General features: G+C 42.8%; 2 protein-coding genes across 3 annotated transcripts; both read left to right on the top strand.

The window, feature by feature from the left end:
- The first annotated feature begins 54 nt into the window (after window positions 1-54).
- Window positions 55-4,340, top strand: tatdn1 (TatD DNase domain containing 1). Its single transcript, XM_082522583.1, has 12 exons — window positions 55-141; window positions 1,255-1,320; window positions 1,400-1,449; window positions 1,944-2,007; window positions 2,134-2,277; window positions 2,414-2,456; window positions 2,831-2,916; window positions 2,998-3,038; window positions 3,342-3,418; window positions 3,499-3,569; window positions 3,836-3,962; window positions 4,086-4,340. Exons 1-12 carry the CDS (start codon window positions 69-71, stop codon window positions 4,186-4,188), a joined length of 945 nt encoding a protein of 314 aa, XP_082378709.1. The 5' UTR covers window positions 55-68; the 3' UTR covers window positions 4,189-4,340.
- A 1,026-nt stretch (window positions 4,341-5,366) lies between these two features.
- On the top strand, window positions 5,367-20,409 carry LOC309699512 (E3 ubiquitin-protein ligase RNF139-like). 2 transcript variants are annotated; one of them, XM_082522566.1, is made up of 9 exons: window positions 5,367-5,922; window positions 11,618-12,273; window positions 12,946-13,093; window positions 13,211-13,320; window positions 13,577-13,828; window positions 18,030-18,400; window positions 19,514-19,638; window positions 19,905-20,031; window positions 20,155-20,409. In XM_082522566.1, coding segments are annotated over exons 1-7 (1,701 nt in total). In that variant the 5' UTR covers window positions 5,367-5,759; the 3' UTR covers window positions 19,515-19,638; window positions 19,905-20,031; window positions 20,155-20,409. The 2 variants fall into 2 exon arrangements, with proteins under 2 accessions (XP_082378692.1, XP_082378693.1); XM_082522567.1 differs by having other exon boundaries at window positions 19,514-19,579.
- The last annotated feature ends 106 nt before the right edge of the window (window positions 20,410-20,515 follow it).

A 20,515-nucleotide genomic window follows, 5' to 3' on the forward strand; every position in this document is an offset into this window, starting at 1 on the left:
GAGTAGCCGAAAATCTTTTTCAGTAACAGTGATCCGGTCTGTTACAGTTATTACGGTATTGCGGCATTATGGGATTGGTGAGAGCTGCATGTGTAGTTCTTTCTGGGAGAATTTCAACCATGGCACAAAACAAATTCATTGGTAAGTCGCCCCTGCTTTATCGCCTGTTAAACCCTACCAGAAAAGGTAGAAGAGAGCGAGTGTCACTGGCTGCCGCTGACGGTTATTAAACGGAGCAGCCTGCATGTTTTGTTAGCATCAGTGCTAATAAGTTAGCTTCTTGAAAATGACAACACAGCAGGAACAGACTGAGTGACAGGCTCACAGCTGTGCAGGAATACAGTATACCGGGCACTTTATTTCAGGTTTACAGTAGTTCAGCTGCCACGATGGCAGCTCACAGTAGACTGATCAGCTGATCAGCAGTTGGTGCTGTTGTGCTGGCAATGAAGAAGCTATAGCACAGCATGAGCTCTGTGCTGGTCCATATATTAGATTTAACCAAGTCAAACCCTTTACCTGTCCGTGAAGCTCCTCTGCATACAGCCTGTGGTTGCTCTTCATTAAGGACAGCTGTAAGCTGTGTAGGGTTGTAGTCCTAACTACACAAAGTTAAAATCAACTGAGATAAAATGATGCAAATCAGTACACCCAGCAGCTCATCTCTCATTTAAATATTAACGACTACAAAATGGAAATGTCTAAAAAGCAGAGCAGTTCTCAGTGTACTTAGATGTGTCCAAGCAATTTAGTAACTTAGCTGACAGAAAATTGTTAATTGGTAATATTTCTGAAAGAATCATCTAGTAATTGCTTAATGAAAACCTACCTCTGCTTCAAAGTATGTCAAAGAAGTATTTAAAGTATGCGGCACCTCGCAGTGAGTCACTATAAAGATTACCAATGGAGAGAAATAAATTCTTTAAAACTAATAATTGTTATTAAACTCAGTTCATGACTGTTGTAGAATTTAGGTGTTTATTATAGTTTTTTATGTTGTAGGCTAAAGACAGATAATCTGTAATCTGTAATTACTCGTTTTGTTATATGACTGTATTTCCAGTGTGTTTCTATTGTCTGTAAGTAAAGTATCCATTACTGCTAAATGTGTTCAGTGTTATTGTATAACGTGACCTCAGAGCGTCTCTCACATGATGCTGGTACCAATACTGTGATGCTTTAATTCCAAAGATACAATCGGTAACACTCTGTGAGTCAGTACATGTAGATAAATCCTGACCTCTTGCTGTTCAGACATCGGGGTGAATCTGACAGATCCCATGTTCAGAGGACTCTACAGAGGGAAGCAGAAACATGACGGTGAGCTACTGCTTCACTCTTATTTTCACTGTGGGGCTGTTCACATGATGTTTTTCTGAGTCTCACGTTTTCCTGACAGATGACTTCAATGAGATCATTGACCGAGCTCTCAAAGTAGGAGTTGAAAAGGTATGCTGTGTCCATCACTTTGATGAAGCCTCATGTATTTTAATCATAGCCATGACTTCAGGGATCGCTGCAGTGTTGATTTGTTTGAAAAAGGTCATCGTGAAATTCTGGGATGATAGAGATTTTTACAGCAACAGTTTGGCTAATAGCTGTTGGAGATGTTTATGAGTGTTAATATCCCGGACAAAACCCTCATTTATTTCACTCCCTGATATGGACTGGGCGATGAGGGAAAGAAGAGAAGAACAAGAACAAAAAAAAGCCTCACCTACATTTTAAGTACACTCAACATATAAGCCGGTATACTCTATCATGCTGAGCCTTATTATATATGCTAAAGAATTGTGGTGCAAGTAGTCAGGATGCCGATGCAGATATAAAACATAATATAAACTCATAGTTACTCTTTTTTGTGTATGTTGGAAATGTGTAATTTGAAAGTTATTTGTTCTCAGTTGTAATGATTGCGTGTTTTATCTGTTGCTTCACTGCAGTTTATGATCACAGGGGGGAGCCTTGACGACAGCAGGGAAGCTCTTAAACTAGCTGAGACCAGAGGTAATAATGACAGCACGTTTAGTGCAACCAAATGATTTGTGGTCTTAAAGAATCAGCCAAACCTACCTAATGTTTCCCTCCGTGCTGGAGCGTCTCACCTTTAACAAGCCCCCTCCTTCATCACAGATGAGTTCTACTGCACGGTCGGCTGCCATCCCACCCGGTGCGGCGAGTTTGAGCAGAATGGAGAATCCCAGTATTTAACTGGGCTGAGGGAGCTGGCAGCAGCACACAGAGGAAAGGTGGTGGCCATCGGAGAGTGTGGACTGGGTGTGTGTACACGAGCACGTGTATGAATGTACATGACAGAAATAAGTCTTCATTTACACCTTATTTATTTTTCACTCTGTGGGTTACCCACTCTTAGCGTTCAACTATGAATATGTTTCTTTTCTCCTCGTTTCAGATTTTGACAGGCTGGAATTTTGCTCAAAAGAAACTCAGCTCAAGTAAGTTTGTGTGATTTTCACAAGTTTTGAAAAACGGCCTTCTAGAAGCAAAACTTGCCACTCGGCGGCCATTTTTTAAGGCCACATTGGGAATTTTAATAGTGACTGCATCCTTTAAGTTACCAGTGAAACCTGATAGATGTGCCAAAAAGTCTAAAAGCTTTTTTCCCCTGAAGATTTCCTTCTAATTTCCTTCTAATAAACATTATGGTTCATTTATGACTCCACAGACTTGCAGATTGTTTCCGAGTCTGAAAAGTGAAAGTACCTTTAACCTGCTTTCTTTAGAAGTCTATAAGAAAATGGCCTTTAGCTTAAATGGCCCTCGTGGACTTTTGTTTCCTGTGCCTCAATTTGCTCCTGGTGTGTTGCAGATACTTTGAGAAGCAGTTTGACCTGGCGGAGGAGACCAAGCTGCCCATGTTCCTCCACTGCAGAAACTCCCATCAGGAGTTCATTGGTAGGTTTGTGAAGCAGACACCTGATCTGGTTCAGGAATTTGATTTTTATGCGAAACATTCAACTGTTTTTGTTTCCACAGACATCATGAAGAGAAATCGAGACCGATGTGTTGGAGGAGTGGTAAGGATGATATCTAAATATCATAGACAGAGGAGGATATGCTTTCCAAATCCTGGAGATGCAAAAACAACCTGTGTAAAAGTGAATTATTTCTGTGACAGGTTACAATACTCGATGTAAACTGAACAGATTAAGGACCTAAAATGTAAAATTCTGTGAAGTTAATACTTTTGTTGGGATAAATTCACAAACAAACCTGATTTCATTCAATAAAACTAGTTTGCATATTTAAAAAGCCACTGAGTCACTTTATGAATGAATCTGATCAAAATTCTTCTGCGTCATTGCTCATTTGAATTTCAGGTCCACTCGTTTGATGGAACTGCAGAAGATGCTGCTGCTCTCATTGACCTGGACCTCTATATTGGAATAAATGGATGGTGGGATAATCTGAGAAATGTTGTTCGGTTTCCTTGAACGTGACCTGAATCACACTGAGTCTCACTTCCATATCTTTCAGTTCCTTGAAAACAGAGGCCAATATTGAAGCTATGAAGTCGATCCCCACAGAGAGGCTCATGATAGAAACAGGTGAGTCACACCGTCTGTTTATTTTAAAGCTTTTGGCAGAATGTGGCCTGAGTTTGATCACACAGGGAACCTTTAATATAAAGTTTTCTTAAAGCTCTGGAGTCATTGGTTTTATATTCTTGTTGAAGCTGTATCACCAATAAGAGGGAATATATTAGATTAAATAGGTTTGTGCTCACTTGATAGAAATATTTTGCTGATGTTACAGTTCTTTAAATGCTACATTCATGTTATTTATGGATTTCCACCTTCCTGCTCATTTCCAGACGCCCCGTGGTGTGGTGTGAAGAACACTCATGCCGGGTCCAAATGTGTTAAAACTACATTTCCCACAAAGAAGAAGTGGGAGGCAGGACACTGCCTGAAGGACCGGAATGAGCCCTGTCATATCATGTGAGTCGCTAAAGGGAAACGCTTTATAAATCAATGGATACAATCAGACGTCGCACTGAAGCATGAATATTGTTAAACACAATAGACCTTTAATTTTAAGATTTCACTATTTGTCTCTTGCAGACAAGTCCTGGAGGTGATGGCAGCAGCGAGGGAGGAGGATCCACTGGAGCTGGGCAACACAATCTATAACAACACTGTCAAAGTCTTCTTCAGCTCAAGCTGATAATAAATGACATCATCAGACTCACCGATGTGTCATTAATATTCTTTTATGAATCTGTTTGTGCGCCTCAGGACAAACCACTTATACTGTTATATTATTTGTGTTTACAGTCCTCTGTTAGTGCACAATAAACATATTTTTTTCATAAGGAACACATCAGTTGTCGTGTTTAGAAAAACATAAATGTTAATGAGTTTATTCAAACCACACAAAAAGCTTTGATGTTTGTGATTGTTCAAGTACCCCTACAGTGCTTTTGCTTCAGATCATCAAACAAGTTTTAATATTATACAAAAGTAACCCAAGCAAATGCAGTTTTCAAATGTTAATTTATTAATATAAAAAGTTATACAAAACCTAATAAACTGGCTGTGCCAACATTTGCAACAAGAGCTAAAATCAGCTGTTTTCAGTACCTGGCGATGAGTCTTTGGCCAAATGTTCTTTGCAAAATGATTTTAATTCAGTCAGCTTGTTTTAGAGTCATGCTGAAGTCCATCAAAAGCATTCTCAGAGGTTTGTGTTTTTAAGCCATGCAGGGGTGGACTTGCTGGTGTGTCACTATCATTGTGCTGCTGCATAACTTGAGCGCTCTTGAGCTTGAAAGACTTTCTGGAAGACAACAGAATTTATGATTCTATCAGTTACGGGAGTCATCCAGGTCCAGAAGCAGCAAAGCAGCCCCCGACCATCACATTACCGCCACCGTGTTTGACTGTTTATATGACCTCCTTTTTATGAAAAGCTGCCTTAGTTTAATGCCAGATGTAACAGTATTTGTATTTGTACCTTTCAAAAAGTTCAAGTTTTTAACTTTTGTCTTCAGTTTTCTCCGTCCATAGAATATTTTCCCACAACTTTTGTGGATCCTCGAGATGTTCGGAAATCCCAAAGTCTTTGAAATGTGTTTGTTTTTAGCTCAATAAATCAAATACGATAAGACACAACAAATATCTCAATAAGGTATAAAAACTAATCTGAAATCTAAATATAGTAAACTGAAATATATTTAATATACTTCTATAATGGTCTATTATATTAAGTCTGTGTTATATTTTATTTATGGATGTCTGTACTAGCAAACCATCCTCTGAAAGCAAAATAACGTCTACATTAAAACATGTAGCAAACAGGACACAGAAAAAAATGACGCTGTGTAATTTTATAGTTTGTAGAAATGTTACGTCAGCTGCCACGCCCACTGACGCGATACGTCGTAACAGCCTAGCAACTTCTTTGGTTTTTTTTTTAAAAAAAGAAGTCAAGTGGCACTTTCACAGCACTGACAAACTGACATTTAGAGATGCCTTCACTGGTTTTGTGACAGCGGACAGCGCCGGGTCTGATGGGGGCGTGAAGTTTACCGGCTGCCGGCTGTAACCCGGAGAAGCAACAGGAGGTTGAAGTGGACGAACATGGCGGACAGATGCAGGCTTCCAGCTGTCAAGTAAACGTTGGGCAAAGCGAAACTGAAGACGAAGGACTGCTGCCGGGTGACTCGTCACGTATTTCAGCGTTACATGGATAGCTGGGTCCCAACAGGACTGTAAAAAGCCCTCCGCTAAAGCCGTATGGCGTCCACCCAAGCCCGGATAGGCCAGCAGGCCTTGGTGGTGCTGGATGTGGCTCTGCGAGTTCCATGTATTTTTATTATCGACGCCATTTTTAACTCTTACTACGACCCTGGCTCGGGCTGGGCCGGGGCGATGGGGAAGGTGTTTGTCAGAGTCATGGGTAAGTATTTTTAACATGAAGGAGCGCTTAAGTTTCCCTCAACAGCAACGAGCTAGCAGCTTTAGTATGGCGTTATTTTTGTGCCACTATTCTGAGCGCACGTAAAGAAAAGTTTGCAGGTGCAAGTGTTGTATTTTGAGGAGAAATTTATTTTGAGCGAAGAAAAGCTGAATTTGAGTGAACAAAATTCATTTCTGCGTGCAAAAAATGTATTTCAGTGTTTGCTATTATCCACACACACAACAGCTGCCCCTCTCGCTCAGTTTTTGCATTTGCGCTCGCTCTCAATGTGTTGCTCGCGCGCTTAACATTTCTGCCCGTGCGCGCTCAACTTCACCGTTATATTTGTGCCACACAACCAGCCAATCACAGACTTGGATGCAAAAAAATCTGATTGGCTGTTCTGGTCTCCAATCAGCTCGAAATGACGAAATGCAACATCCCAGAATCCATTTCGTCCAAAACTCAAACGAGGCAGTGGCGGAGGAGCACCGAGTGGCGGAGTTTGAAATATTACTCTTTCTGAGTTACAAAATAAACTTTACACAGCACCATTCTCGCATGAAAATATCTTTAAACTTTAAATACCTGCTCGATTCATCAAGACATCACATATTTGCATAAGTGCTTTAACGTTTTCGGAGATACCTGTTACCCACCATAAGAAGATCATTTGTAACCTTCACTAAAGCTGTTTCTGTGCTGTGATGAGCTCTGAAACCTGACTGAAACTCTTCAAATAAGCCATTCTTCTGCAGATGATCTGTTAGCTGTTTGACAACTACTCTTTCAAGAATGTTTGATATGAAAGGAAGGTTGGAGATTGGCCTATAATTAGCTAAGACTGCTGGGTCTAGAGATGCTTTTTGAGTAAAGGTTTAACTACTGCCATTTAAAGGCCTGTGGTACATAGCTGGTTATTAGAGATTGAAGCATTAATTATTGGCAGAACTTCTTTGAGCAGTTTTGTAGGAATGGGGTCTAAAAGACACGTTGATGGTTTGGAGGAAGTAATTATTGAAGTTAACTCAATCAATCAATGGGAGAAAAAGAGTAAATGAATATCAATGGTACTGAAAGTAGCTGTAGATAATATTACATCTGTGGGATGATTATTGGTAATTTTTTTTTCTCTAATGATTAAAATTTTATTTGTGAAGAAGTTCATGAAGTCATTACTAGTTAACGTTAAAGGGATGGTTGGCTCAACAGAGCTCTGACTTTTTGTCAGCCTGGCTACAGAGCTGAAGAGAAACCTGGGGTTGTTCTTATTTTCTTCAATCAGTGATGAATAGTAAGATGTTCTGGCTTTGCGGAGAGCTTTCTTATAAAGTAACAAACTATTTCTCCAGACTAAATGATGATCCTCTAAATTTGTAACACGCCATTTCCTCTCCAGATTACGAGTCATCTGCTTTAGGGTACGTGTTTGAGAATTATACCACGGAGTCAGGTACTTCTGATTAGAGACCTTAGTTTTCACAGGAGCTACAGTATCCAGAGTCGTACGTAGTGAGGAGGTGAAATTATTAACAAGATAATCGACCTCTGTTGGGGTAGCGTTCAGATAGCTGCTCTGCTCTGTGTTGGTACAGTGCATTGAAGATGATAACAGTGGGTGGATTATATTCTTAAACTTAGTTACAGCGCTTTCAGAAAGACATCTACTGTGATAAAGTCTACTCTCCACTGCTGTGTAATCAATTATTGTAAATGTGAATGTTATCAGGAAATGATCAGACAGGAGAGGGTTTTCAGGAAACACCGTTAAATGTTCAGTTTCTATGCCATATGTTAAAACAAGATCTAGAGTGTGATTAAAGTGGTGGGTGGGTTCAATGACATTTTGAGAGAAGCCAATTGAGTCTAATAACAGATTAAATGCCATGTTGAGGCTGTCATTTTTAGCATCTACATGGATGTTAAAATCACCCACAATAATTATTTTATCTGAGCTGAGAACTAAATCAGATAAAAAGTCTGAGAAATCAGACAGAAACTCTGTGTAAGGCCCAGGTGGACGATAGATGATAACAAGTAAGACTGGTTTCTGAGTTTTACAGCTGGGGTGGACGATGTTAAGCATCAGGCTTTCAAATGAATTAAAAGTCTGTCTGGGTCTTTGGTTGATTAATAGGCTGGTGTGAAAAATTGCTGCCACACCGCCCCCTCGGCCTGTGCTTCGAGGTTTCTGGTAGTTAGAATGACTCGGGGGTGTTGATTCATTTAAACTAACATTTCAAATTCAAATTCAAATTTTATTTGTCACGTACACAGTCATACACAGTACGATATGTAGTGAAATGCTTGGACAACTGCTCGTGACCTAAAGAAAACAAAAAAAGGAAAGGCTATGAATAAGATAGGAAATAAATATGAAAAATTAAAAAGGGTAAATTTAACTAGGAAGGAATAAAATATAAATTAAGGTTAAAAATGAAATAACTGTACAACACAAATTAGAATGAAGGGTAAATTTAACTGGGAAGAATAAGATAAAATATATAAATTAAAGTTGAAAATAAAATAACTATACAACAAAATACACAATACACAATATAGAACTATATAAGAATGTATGAAGAAATCTAAATATAAATAAATATATACACAATAACAGCAGCTGTACAAGTATTAACTGGAAATGAAGAATATAGTGACCAGTGTTGTGCAAAAACAATGTCCAGAAAGTCCAGTGTGTGTGTAAGAACCATATGTGTGGGTCAGTACTGTGTGGTGGTGTGATTGAGAGACCGTATCGCCTGCGGGAAGAAGCTCCTCCTCAGTCTCTCTGTGTTGGTCTTCAGGGAGCGGAATCACTTTCCTGACCTCAACAGAGAGAACAGTCTGTTGTTGGGATGGCTGAGGTCCTTCACGATCTTCCTGGCCTTGGTCCAGCACCGCCTGCTGTAGATTGAGTGCAGGTCAGGGAGCTCGGAGCGGATGGTGCGCTCAGCTGACCGCACAACCCTCTGTAGAGCTCGTCTGTCCTGCATGGTGCTGTTCCCGAACCAGGTTAAGATGTTTCCCGCCAGGATGCTCTCTATGGTGCACGAGTAAAAGTTCCTGAGCACCTTGGAGGGCAGTTGGAAGTCTCTCAAGCGTCTGAGGTGGTAGAGACGCTGTCGGGCCTTTTTCACCACGGTGTTGATGTGACAGGACCATGACAGGTCCTGCGTGATGTGAACTCCGAGGTATTTGAAGCTGTCCACTCTCTCCACTGGGCACTCGTTGATGACGGGGGTCTGGTAGTTCCTCTCCTGCTTAGTGCTGAAGTCCACTATCAGCTCCTTTGTCTTACTGACGTTTAGAAGGAGGTTGTTCCTCTGGCACCAGTTCTCCAGATTCCTAATCTCCTTCAGGTAGGCCGTCTCGTTGTTATCAGAGATCAGGCCCACCACGACGGTGTCGTCAGCATAATCATCCTGCTGCAACCAGGTTTCTGTAAGGCAGAGTAAATCAATTTGTTGATCAATTATTAAGTCATGTACTAACAGAGACTTGGAGGAGAGAGACCTAATATTTAATAATCCACATTTCACTGTTTTACTCTTTGCTTCAGATGTGGATGCTGTATTGTTTTTTCTTTGTGATTTTTTTTTTTTTTTTTTTTTTTTTTTTTTTATGTTTAAGTTGTTTATCGCTGGTTTTTAGTTTGTTTTTGTCTATTTGGGAACTGACACGGTCTAGCCTTCAGAATTACATGACAAGCTCATTCGGTGGAGTGAAACTCTGGCATCTGCTCCTTCCTATCTAAAATATAACCGAACGCTGGCATAAATTTTCGACCATCTCACACTTCTATTTAATCAGTTTTCTTTTTGATGTTTATTCAGCTGTGTGAAAACCCCGGAGGAACCCTCCCGAGGGATTAATACGTTTTATTTAATCGAATCTAATAACTTTAATGTCAGCCAAACCGATTAACTCAGGAAAAAAAAAAACACTGAAAAAGGCCAAACAAAAAGATGTTTAAGTTATTTAAGTGACTTATATGTCATGTTTAACCTGAGAGGCAAAAGACTGCGGGGGTTTGAAAACGATGTGCCGGGAGTTCTCCCCGGCTCAGATATTTGAAGTTTACTCAGCTACATTCTCGCCTGAAAATATGTTAAAAGTTAATTTTGCGACCACAAAAGACTAATAAGAGTAATATTTAAACTAAGTAAATGGTAAATGGCCTGTATTTATATAGCGCTTTACTAGTCCCTAAGGACCCCAAAGCGCTTTACATATCCAGTCATCCACCCATTCACACACACATTCACACACTGGTGATGGCAGCTACATTGTAACCACAGCACCCTGGGGCGCACTGACAGAGGCTCCAGTAGTAGTAGCCATTGTTGGAAATTGGAATTGGCTGGGCCAATCTGGGATATGGTTTTTCAATTTTGTACCCGGAAGGAAAATTGGGAGAAATTCGGGAGAATGGTGGCTCCGAGAGATTTTTGGGAGTGGCACTGAAATTCGGGATTCTCACAGAAAAATCGGGAGGGTTGGCATGTATGCCTGTCAGACAGGCTAAAGCCGATTAAGCGACCAGCAATAACATTTACACAGGGCAGATCCATCTGACACGCTGCTTAACTGCTTCACCTCGACCCTAATTTACTCTGCTTTGGCGCCATCAGCTCGCAAGCTAGCTAGCTGGCTAACGTCAAGGTGTGTTGTCACAAGTGTGATTTGTGGTGTCACGGATGGCCTCAGAGGCACCTTGGACCCAGATGGGTCATATTCAGGTCCTTCTTCCTGACAAAGCTCGCTTCTTCTCCTCTAACTGTACCCAGAGAGCTGCTCTCTGGTCTGAACTCTGTACCTGTGACTTTATATCGACGTGTGTTGACCTGGTGTCCCACTTTATGCACATCATTTGTATGTCTTGGCACTTGTCATATTTTCGGACAGGGGAATTACATTCTGGACTAGTGCTGTGTAATAACCAGAGCTGCTACTAACAAAAATCTGTTTCACTTTTTATTTATTGATAGAATAAGTCTGTAGCCTGACTAACTTTGAGTTTCCTCTACACCCCGTAATTCATAACAGCTCCTCGTTTTCATCACTGTGACAGAGTAAAGCTTCTCTGTGTTGAGTCAACAAACAGGTTATGTACCTCAGTTTTCCAGTTTGCAGACCTTTGAGCAGCTCGGGCCATCTGAAAGTGTTAGCCAAGAGCTCTGGGTTTGGATGGACAGGAAGTGAGATTAGCTGTTGGGTTTGCTTCTGTACCCGTGTTTCTTTATGTTTAGTACAGGAACAGAGACTCCATAGTGCCAGATGTTTGAACAACTTTATATTAAAGCAGTAAGGCTCAGGTTGGTTGAGGTCCTCTACAGTATGTACGATCAGTTTATCATAGTGTTATCAAATGCACACGTAGCATTACGTGGACTGTGAAAGGCATTTCTTTGTTTGTTTTTGTTCTTATTTGTTTTTCTATTTATGTTATATTATGTATGTTGCTTGTTCATCCTTTGACTTATCAGGATTACTCAACTCTATGCTGATTATTTTGCTCCAAAATTCTTTAATGTGCAGCATCTGTTGTTTTCTCACAAAGATTGATCTAAATACTCACTATAATCAGACAAACTTGGAAGCTACAGTTAGCTGACATTTGACATTTGTTCAGTTTGCAGTGAGAAATATTTGCCTTTCCTGTCTTTCTGACTGCTTCTCCGGTGTGTTCCAGGTGTCCTCATCTCCACTGTGGTGCTGCTGCTTTCTCAGAAAGCCTTGTTTAAGTTCTACACTCTATTCTTTGCTGTCCTCCTTGGCATGGCAGCAGTCCTCATAAACTACTACGCCACCTCCCACATGGACTTCTACAACGCCTACTACAAAGCAGCGTTGGGCTTCAGGTTGCTGCCTAGAAACGGGCCGACGCTGTGGCTGGGCATGGCCGCCGTCCAGCTCGTCTTTGGGATTGGCTATGTGTTCTTGCTTAACCTCCAGTCGGTGTTTGCTGCGCTGGTGGTCCTGGACATCATGATTCCTCTGTGGGGGCTGATGATTGAACTTCCTGCAGATGTCAGGCATCTGGTGGCAATGTTCTCGGGCCTGGTGCTGGCTCTCAGCACAGCCGTTTGCCTCGCCACGAGGCTCAAATGGTTCTACTATTCATGCCGGTACGTCTACCTGCTCGTACGGCACATGTACAGGATCTACGGACTCCAGCTGCTGCTGGAAGACACGTGGAAGAGGATCAGGTTCCCTGATGTGCTTCGAGTGTTCTGGCTGACCCGGGTAACAGCCCAGGCACTGATACTGGTTTACGTGGTGCAGGCGGTGGGGAGAGAGAGCGGAGATGCCACAGGTGGAGCTGCAGATGGGAGCTCTGATGCACAGGTAAATGCTTTTAGATAAAAAAAACTTCACTTCTAGGACATGTTTGCTATATGATGGTTACTTCATAAGCAAGGTAAGCTAACAAGATGTTAGCCACAGTGAATTGATATTTGGTTAATGACCTTATTCAGAGTCTTTGACATATCATAATGTTTACAAAAGTCATATATTTGTTTGGGGAAAGAAGTTTTCCTTTTGCAGCCCCAGGCGCCCCTGTTGGATTTCTGTAATTATATCTAAAAATTAGTTATATATAAATAATTATATCTAAAAATTAGTTCCTGTGTGTTTAAAAATATCTCTGAAAGCCTAAAATGTATGTAGGTGACCTCTACAGGTTTCCTGTGTTCTGTAGCCAAGTAAAGTCCAGCTGGCACATTAGCTCTTTGCAGTGTTTTACAGGTATATTAATGCACAAATTTCAATGTGAAATATTCTTTTAATAATTTATAAACAGTGTCTGATGTCTGAAGAGCAGTTAAAAATGATGCACACTACATAACAAGGTCATAATTCTTTAACAACCTCATTTCTACTGAAGCTGCTTCTTCATGTTCTGTGTTGCTGTTAATAATAAAGTCTCACCTAAAAAGACGGCAGAGTCTGAACTGAAGCTAAACGGGATTATGAGTAAAGGTGACGCATGTACCTGTGTGACTCCACCGTTTTCAGGGTTACCTGCTGAGCTGGGATGTGTTCTGGGATCTCACGAGTAACCTGATCATCTCCGGCTGCGACTCCACGCTCACTGTGCTGGGGATGAGTGCTGTTATCTCCTCTGTTGCACATTACCTGGGTCTCAGCATCCTGGCTTTCATAGGTATGACTGAGATTGTTAGTTGGAGTGGTAGCAGGTGTAAAAGCCTTCCTGATTTGCCCTTCACATAATTGTTTGGATGCTCCTGGAGTTGAGCACTTTCTTAATTTGAACCTTCAGGTTCGACTGAGGAGGAGGACGACAAGCGGTTGGGCTTCAAGGCTCCTGTCCTGTTTTTCATCCTGGCTCTTCAGACTGGCCTCAGCAGCCTGGAACCTGAGGAACGTCTGGTACGTCTCAGATTTGGGCTTCCAGTTTACGCCATCAAAGCAGCCGGCAAACTGTTTTTCTCTCATTTTTCTGTTGTTTTAACCTCTGTGTGAATTTTTATGTTGCCCTATAAACTAACAAAACATGTTTAATGATTACTGTAAATGACATTTGCACACAGCAGCAGAGTTCACTGTTCTTTTTGTAATCCTGTATTCCTGTGGTTATAACGTAATAACTTCGTACACGTAACTTAGTCTTGGTTTTGATCCACAGGTCCGCCTAAGCCGGTACATGTGCCTTCTGCTGACCGCCATCCTGCACTTCATTCACGGCATGACTGACCCCGTCCTCATGTCTCTCAGCGCTTCCCATGTCTCCTCTTTTCGGCGGCATTTCCCCGTCCTGCTGGTGTCCCTGGCGCTCTTTGTACTCCCTGCGGTGCTCAGCTACGCCCTCTGGCATCACTACGTCCTCAACACCTGGCTCTTTGCCGTCACCGCCTTCTGTGTTGAGCTCTGCCTCAAGGTGAGCGCAAACAATTTATCTTTGACTGGAATGGATGACGTCCAATGTCTCCCAAAGTTTTCACAGTCTGTGAGATTTTTGTGTGTTATGTTAGTCATTCAGTTTCACGTATGTGAGGTTTTTTGGACTCAGCATTACTCAAACTAATGAAAAAAATTAATGAATTAACATCCTTGCGGCCCGGCCGGGCACAGCCCGAAAACGGGACACCACCCGCACAAGGCACCTTAGGGGTCGGGTGCGATGCGAGCCGGGCGGCAGCCAGGAGCAGAGGCCCTGGCTGACCCGATCCCCGGCTACCAAGACTGGCAATTGGGACATGGAATGTCACCTCTCTGGTGGGGAAGGAGCCTGAGCCAGTGCGTGAGGCTGAGAGGTACTGGCTAGATATAGTCAGGCTCACTTATGGCCGGGGCTCTGGAACCAGTCTCCTCAGTCTGGGGCTGGAGTTGCCCCTGGTGAGAGGCGTCAGGCTAGGGTGGGTATCTTTGTATCCCCTTGGCTTACTGCTGGTATGTTGGGGTGTTTCCCATTGGACAAGAGGGTTTGTTCCCTTCGCCTTCGGGTCAGGGAACGGGTCCTGACTGTCGTCTGTGCTTATGCACCGAGCGGCAGTTCAGAGTACCCAGCCTTCTTGGAGTCCCTGAGTGCCCCTCCTAGGGACTCTGTTGTCCTACTGGGAGACTTCAATGCTCACGTGGGCAACGGCAGTGAGACCTGGAAGGACGTGATTGGGAGGAATGGCCTCCCGGATCTGAACCCGAGCGGTGTTTTGTTATTGGACTTCTGTGCAAACCACAGTTTGGCCATAACGAACACCATGTTCGAACATAAGAGTGTCCATAAGTGCACGTGGCACTAGGACACTCTAGGCCAAAGGTCAATGATCAATTTTGTAATCGTATCACCAGACCTGAGGCCATAAGTTTTGGACACTCGGATAAAGAGAGGGGCTGAGCTGTCAACTGATCACCCCCTGGTAGTGAGTTGAATCAGGTGGCGAGGGAGGACGCTGGACAGACGTGGCGCACCCAAACGTGCAGTGAGGGTGTGCTGGGATGGTGGTCCCCATCTTTAAGAATGGGAACCGGAGTGTGTATTCCAACTACAGGGGAATCACACTCCTCAGCCTCCCTGGGAAAGTATATGCCAGGGTGCTGGAGAGGAGAGTTCGTCTGTTAGTCGAACCTCGGATACAGGAGGAACAATGCGGTTTTCGTCCTGGTCGCGGAACACTGGACCAGCTCTTTATCCTCTCGAGGATACTTGAGGGTGCATGGGAGTTTGCCCAACCAGTCTATATGTGTTTTGCGGACTTGGAGAAGGCATTTGCCCGTGTCCCTCGGGGGGTTCTGTGGGGGGTGCTCTGGGAGTATGTGGTGTCTGGCCCATTGCTACGGGCCATTCAGTCCTTATACGACCGTTGCAAGAGCTTGTTCCGCATAGCCGGCAAGAAGTCAGACTTGTTCCTGGTAGGTGATGGGCTCCACCAGGGCAGCCCTTTGTCACAGATTCTGTTCATAATTTTTATGGACAGAATTTCTAGGTGTAGCCAAGTGGCGGAAGGCTTTCAATTCGGTGGTCTCAGGATCTCATCTCTGCTTTTCGCAGATGATGTGGTTCTGTTGGCTTCATCGGGTGAGGGCCTCCAGCTTGCCTTGAAACGGTTCGCAGCCGAGTGTGAAGCGGTGGGAATGAGTATCAGCACCTCCAAATCTGAGGCCATGGTCCTCAGCCAGAAAAGGGTGGAGTGCCCACTCCGGGTCAGGGACGAGACCCTGCCCCAAGTGGAGGAGTTTAAGTATTTCGGGGTCTTGTTTGCGAGTGATGGGAGAAGGGAGCGGGAAATCGACAGACGGATTGGTGCAGCGGCTGGAGTGATGCGGACGCTGTACCGGTCTGTTGTGGTGAAGAGAGAGCTGAGTGTAAAAGCGAAGCTCTCAATTTACCAGTCGATCTACGTCCCTACCCTCACCTGTGGCCACGAGCTGTGAGTAGTGACCGAAGGAACGAGATCGCGAATACAAGCGCCGGAAATGAGCTTCCTCCGAAGGGTGGCTGGCCTCTCCCTTAGAGATAGGGTGAGAAGTTCGGCCATCCGAGAGGGGATCAGAGTAGAGCCGCTGCTCCTCCACATCGAAAGGAGCCAGCTGAGGTGGTTCAGGCATCTGACAAGGATGCCCCATGGGCGCCTCTTGGGTGAGGTTATCCGGGCATGTCCCACCGGGAGGAGGCCCCGGGGCAGACCCAGGACACGCTGTAGAGATTATATCTCTCGGTTGGCCTGGGAACGCCTTGGTATTCCCCCGGATAAGCTGGAGGAGATGGCTGGGGAGAGGGAGGCCTAGGCTTCTCTGCTTGGGCTGCTTGCCCCGCGACCCGGCCCCGGATAAGCGGAAGAAGACGGATGGATGGATGGATGGATGGATGGATGGATGGATGAAATTAACATCCTATGGTCAAGAAGAGATCAAGAGATCCGGAATAGTAAAACTTGTGACTTAAATAATCAAATGTGTAACAATAATGACCGGATTGATGTGCATATAAGAGCATGATTTAGCCCTACAAAAACAAGAAATAATCAGGATTAAATGATTACTTGTCTGGATTCCTTTTCACAGTTATGCTCTCGCTTTGTGTTTTGTGCTAAATCCAACGCACCACTTTTCCTTTGCAGCACGTCTCTAAAAACCCAAACTCACTCCTCGACAGGCGAGGGGAGAGCCGAGGTGAGGGCCAGGCTTTGTCAGCAACAACAGTAAAACTGATTCAGAGAGGTGGACAAGGAACCACAGATACTGTTTGTAAATTCTTAAGTGTTGTGAGTTTGCATATAAAATGTTTCTACTGCTTAGAGACAAATGTAACTATAAGAACATGGAACCAGGCTCCTACATTCGATATTCTGGGCATGCTCACTTGACTAAAATTAGCCTGGGGACCCGCTGAGGAATGGCGAGTTTGTGGGTGTCGAATCGAAACTGTTCTGAAGGAGAGCGGCGACACATTTTTAGACTGTTTACTTCAAGCTTAGGGTCCAAAAACATTCCAGCTGTCACCAGAGGTCAGCTTCAGCTCCGTGTCACAGAGGATGTGTGGCTGTTGCATTTTTACGTTTGTGAATGTTCATTATTCAGGGAGTAAACTTTAAGGAACAACAATTTAAGTAACGATGTACAAACTTCAACTAAAACATGAATTGTGAGTTCAGGCGATCAACAGCATGCAGGATATTTTTGTTCTTTCTCAAATTAACTTGGAGCATGCAGTGAAGCATGAACACACACACACACACACACACACACACACACACACACACAGAGCAGAATTTAAAGGAGAGTGTGGGTCAGAGTACCACTTGTCCATATTCTTAGTTAACATTCTTGTTTTGATTTAACCATATTTCATATGTATTCTGTAGTAGGCAAACATCTACTATCCCGGGTTTGTTTGTATTTTGCACTTTTACAGATTATATAATATGACATCTTGGTTTAAATCAATTCCTACAAGTTTGTTAAGTTAACATGTTATTTATTTCAACTGTTAATTGGTTTAGTTAGAACTCACCTTACCTACCTGTCTTCCAGAAACAAAAGGAGGAAATGTAGTTTTACTTCTTGCTTTATAGCTTCTGGGTTCATCTGAGGTCACAGGAAGAGACCAAGTGCGGAAGGGGAAGAATTCTTGTAATTTAAAAAAAGTTGATTTTAGAGTGTTTATGGAGAAATAGATTTATTGTTGTAATGTATGGATTACACCAGAGTTTATGTTGCTAGTAAAGAATCGCAGTAGAGGTCAATAATATTCATCTTACCTACTGAATGCAATAGTCCAGAGGAGAAATTGTTTGGTTAAGTGGACGATTTAAGCAGAAGAACTCAGGTGTTTGGGGAAAAAGGTCAGTGTAGCTGTGTGCAGTTATGTTTATTTGAACGGAGTTAACTATGGAGTTGAGTTTCTTATTTATTTTTTGTAAATATTGTTTGGGTCACAAATGGTGAATAAATCACTTGCTACACTGGACAGCATCAGCCTCCTGCACTTCTTTGGCCGCTTAAGTCAAGTCCTACCACAGAGAGTTTGTCAAACTTCCCGTTGGCATGCTCACTCCCTGTCAGGAGCTGAAACCGTTCACTAGTCTGCTTTGCTCTCTGCAGATTAAATTCAGCTCACGTTTCTGCTTCCTGCTCTCCAGGTGGTTGTGTCTTTGACCGTCTACGGCCTCTTCATGGCTGACGGATTCTCCAATGTCCTGTGGGAGAAGCTGGATGACTACGTCTACTACGTGCGCTCCACGGGCAACATCATCGAGTTCCTGTTCGGCGTCATCATGTTCGGAAATGGCGTCTACACCATGATGTTCGAGTCAGGCAGCAAGATCCGCGCCTGCACGATGTGCCTGCACGCTTACTTTAACATGTACCTGCAGGCCAAGAACGGCTGGAAAACGTTCATCAACCGCCGCACTGCCGTCAAGAAGATCAACTCCCTGCCGGAGGTGCGCGGTGACCAGCTGAGGAACATTGAGGACTTTGATTTCAACCATGGCACAAAACAAATTCATTGGTAAGTCGCCCCTGCTTTATCGCCTGTTAAACGCTACCAGAAAAGGTAGAAGAGAGCGAGTGTCACTGGCTGCCGCTGACGGTTATTAAACGGAGCAGCCTGCATGTTTTGTTAGCATCAGTGCTAATAAGTTAGCTTCTTGAAAATGACAACACAGCAGGAACAGACTGAGTGACAGGCTCACAGCTGTGCAGGAATACAGTATACCGGGCACTTTATTTCAGGTTTACAGTAGTTCAGCTGCCATGATGGCAGCTCACAGTAGACTGATCAGCTGATCAGCAGTTGGTGCTGTTGTGCTGGCAATGAAGAAGCTATAGCACAGCATGAGCTCTGTGCTGGTCCATATATTAGATTTAACCAAGTCAAACCCTTTACCTGTCCGTGAAGCTCCTCTGCATACAGCCTGTGGTTGCTCTTCATTAAGGACAGCTGTAAGCTGTGTAGGGTTGTAGTCCTAACTACACAAAGTTAAAATCAACTGAGATAAAATGATGCAAATCAGTACACCCAGCAGCTCATCTCTCATTTAAATATTAACGACTACAAAATGGAAATGTCTAAAAAGCAGAGCAGTTCTCAGTGTACTTAGATGTGTCCAAGCAATTTAGTAACTTAGCTGACAGAAAATTGTTAATTGGTAATATTTCTGAAAGAATCATCTAGTAATTGCTTAATGAAAACCTACCTCTGCTTCAAAGTATGTCAAAGAAGTATTTAAAGTATGCGGCACCTCGCAGTGAGTCACTATAAAGATTACCAATGGAGAGAAATAAATTCTTTAAAACTAATAATTGTTATTAAACTCAGTTCATGACTGTTGTAGAATTTAGGTGTTTATTATAGTTTTTTATGTTGTAGGCTAAAGACAGATAATCTGTAATCTGTAATTACTCGTTTTGTTATATGACTGTATTTCCAGTGTGTTTCTATTGTCTGTAAGTAAAGTATCCATTACTGCTAAATGTGTTCAGTGTTATTGTATAACGTGACCTCAGAGCGTCTCTCACATGATGCTGGTACCAATACTGTGATGCTTTAATTCCAAAGATACAATCAGTAACACTCTGTGAGTCAGTACATGTAGATAAATCCTGACCTCTTGCTGTTCAGACATCGGGGTGAATCTGACAGATCCCATGTTCAGAGGACTCTACAGAGGGAAGCAGAAACATGACGGTGAGCTACTGCTTCACTCTTATTTTCGATCCCCACAGAGAGGCTCATGATAGAAACAGGTGAGTCACACCGTCTGTTTATTTTAAAGCTTTTGGCAGAATGTGGCCTGAGTTTGATCACACAGTGAACCTTTAATATAAAGTTTTCTTAAAGCTCTGGAGTCATTGGTTTTATATTCTTGTTGAAGCTGTATCACCAATAAGAGGGAATATATTAGATTAAATAGGTTTGTGCTCACTTGATAGAAATATTTTGCTGATGTTACAGTTCTTTAAATGCTACATTCATGTTATTTATGGATTTCCACCTTCCTGCTCATTTCCAGACGCCCCGTGGTGTGGTGTGAAGAACACTCATGCCGGGTCCAAATGTGTTAAAACTACATTTCCCACAAAGAAGAAGTGGGAGGCAGGACACTGCCTGAAGGACCGGAATGAGCCCTGTCATATCATGTGAGTCACTAAAGGGAAACGCTTTATAAATCAATGGATACAATCAGACGTCGCACTGAAGCATGAATATTGTTAAACACAATAGACCTTTAATTTTAAGATTTCACTATTTGTCTCTTGCAGACAAGTCCTGGAGGTGATGGCAGCAGCGAGGGAGGAGGATCCACTGGAGCTGGGCAACACAATCTATAACAACACTGTCAAAGTCTTCTTCAGCTCAAGCTGATAATAAATGACATCATCAGACTCACCGATGTGTCATTAATATTCTTTTATGAATCTGTTTGTGCGCCTCAGGACAAACCACTTATACTGTTATATTATTTGTGTTTACAGTCCTCTGTTAGTGCACAATAAACATATTTTTTTCATAAGGAACACATCAGTTGTCGTGTTTAGAAAAACATAAATGTTAATGAGTTTATTCAAACCACACAAAAAGCTTTGATGTTTGTGATTGTTCAAGTACCCCTACAGTGCTTTT

Source organism: Aulonocara stuartgranti (genome assembly GCF_965226115.1).
Source record: "Aulonocara stuartgranti genome assembly, chromosome: 22".
NCBI classification, from domain to species: domain Eukaryota; kingdom Metazoa; phylum Chordata; class Actinopteri; order Cichliformes; family Cichlidae; genus Aulonocara; species Aulonocara stuartgranti.

What these genes read in the sequence shown, in the direction of transcription:
- tatdn1 (XM_082522583.1), top strand. Translation starts at nt 69, where the DNA reads ATGGGATTGGTGAGAGCTGCATGTGTAGTTCTTTCTGGGAGAATTTCA. An exon ending in AGGGAAGCAGAAACATGACG is followed by an intron (nt 1,321 to 1,399) that starts GTGAGCTACTGC and finishes TTTTCCTGACAG; the next exon opens with ATGACTTCAATGAGATCATT. An exon ending in ACCGATGTGTTGGAGGAGTG is followed by an intron (nt 3,039 to 3,341) that starts GTAAGGATGATA and finishes TTTGAATTTCAG; the next exon opens with GTCCACTCGTTTGATGGAAC.
- LOC309699512 (XM_082522566.1), top strand. Translation starts at nt 5,760, where the DNA reads ATGGCGTCCACCCAAGCCCGGATAGGCCAGCAGGCCTTGGTGGTGCTG. An exon ending in CAGCATCCTGGCTTTCATAG is followed by an intron (nt 13,094 to 13,210) that starts GTATGACTGAGA and finishes TTGAACCTTCAG; the next exon opens with GTTCGACTGAGGAGGAGGAC. An exon ending in GTGTTGAGCTCTGCCTCAAG is followed by an intron (nt 13,829 to 18,029) that starts GTGAGCGCAAAC and finishes CCTGCTCTCCAG; the next exon opens with GTGGTTGTGTCTTTGACCGT.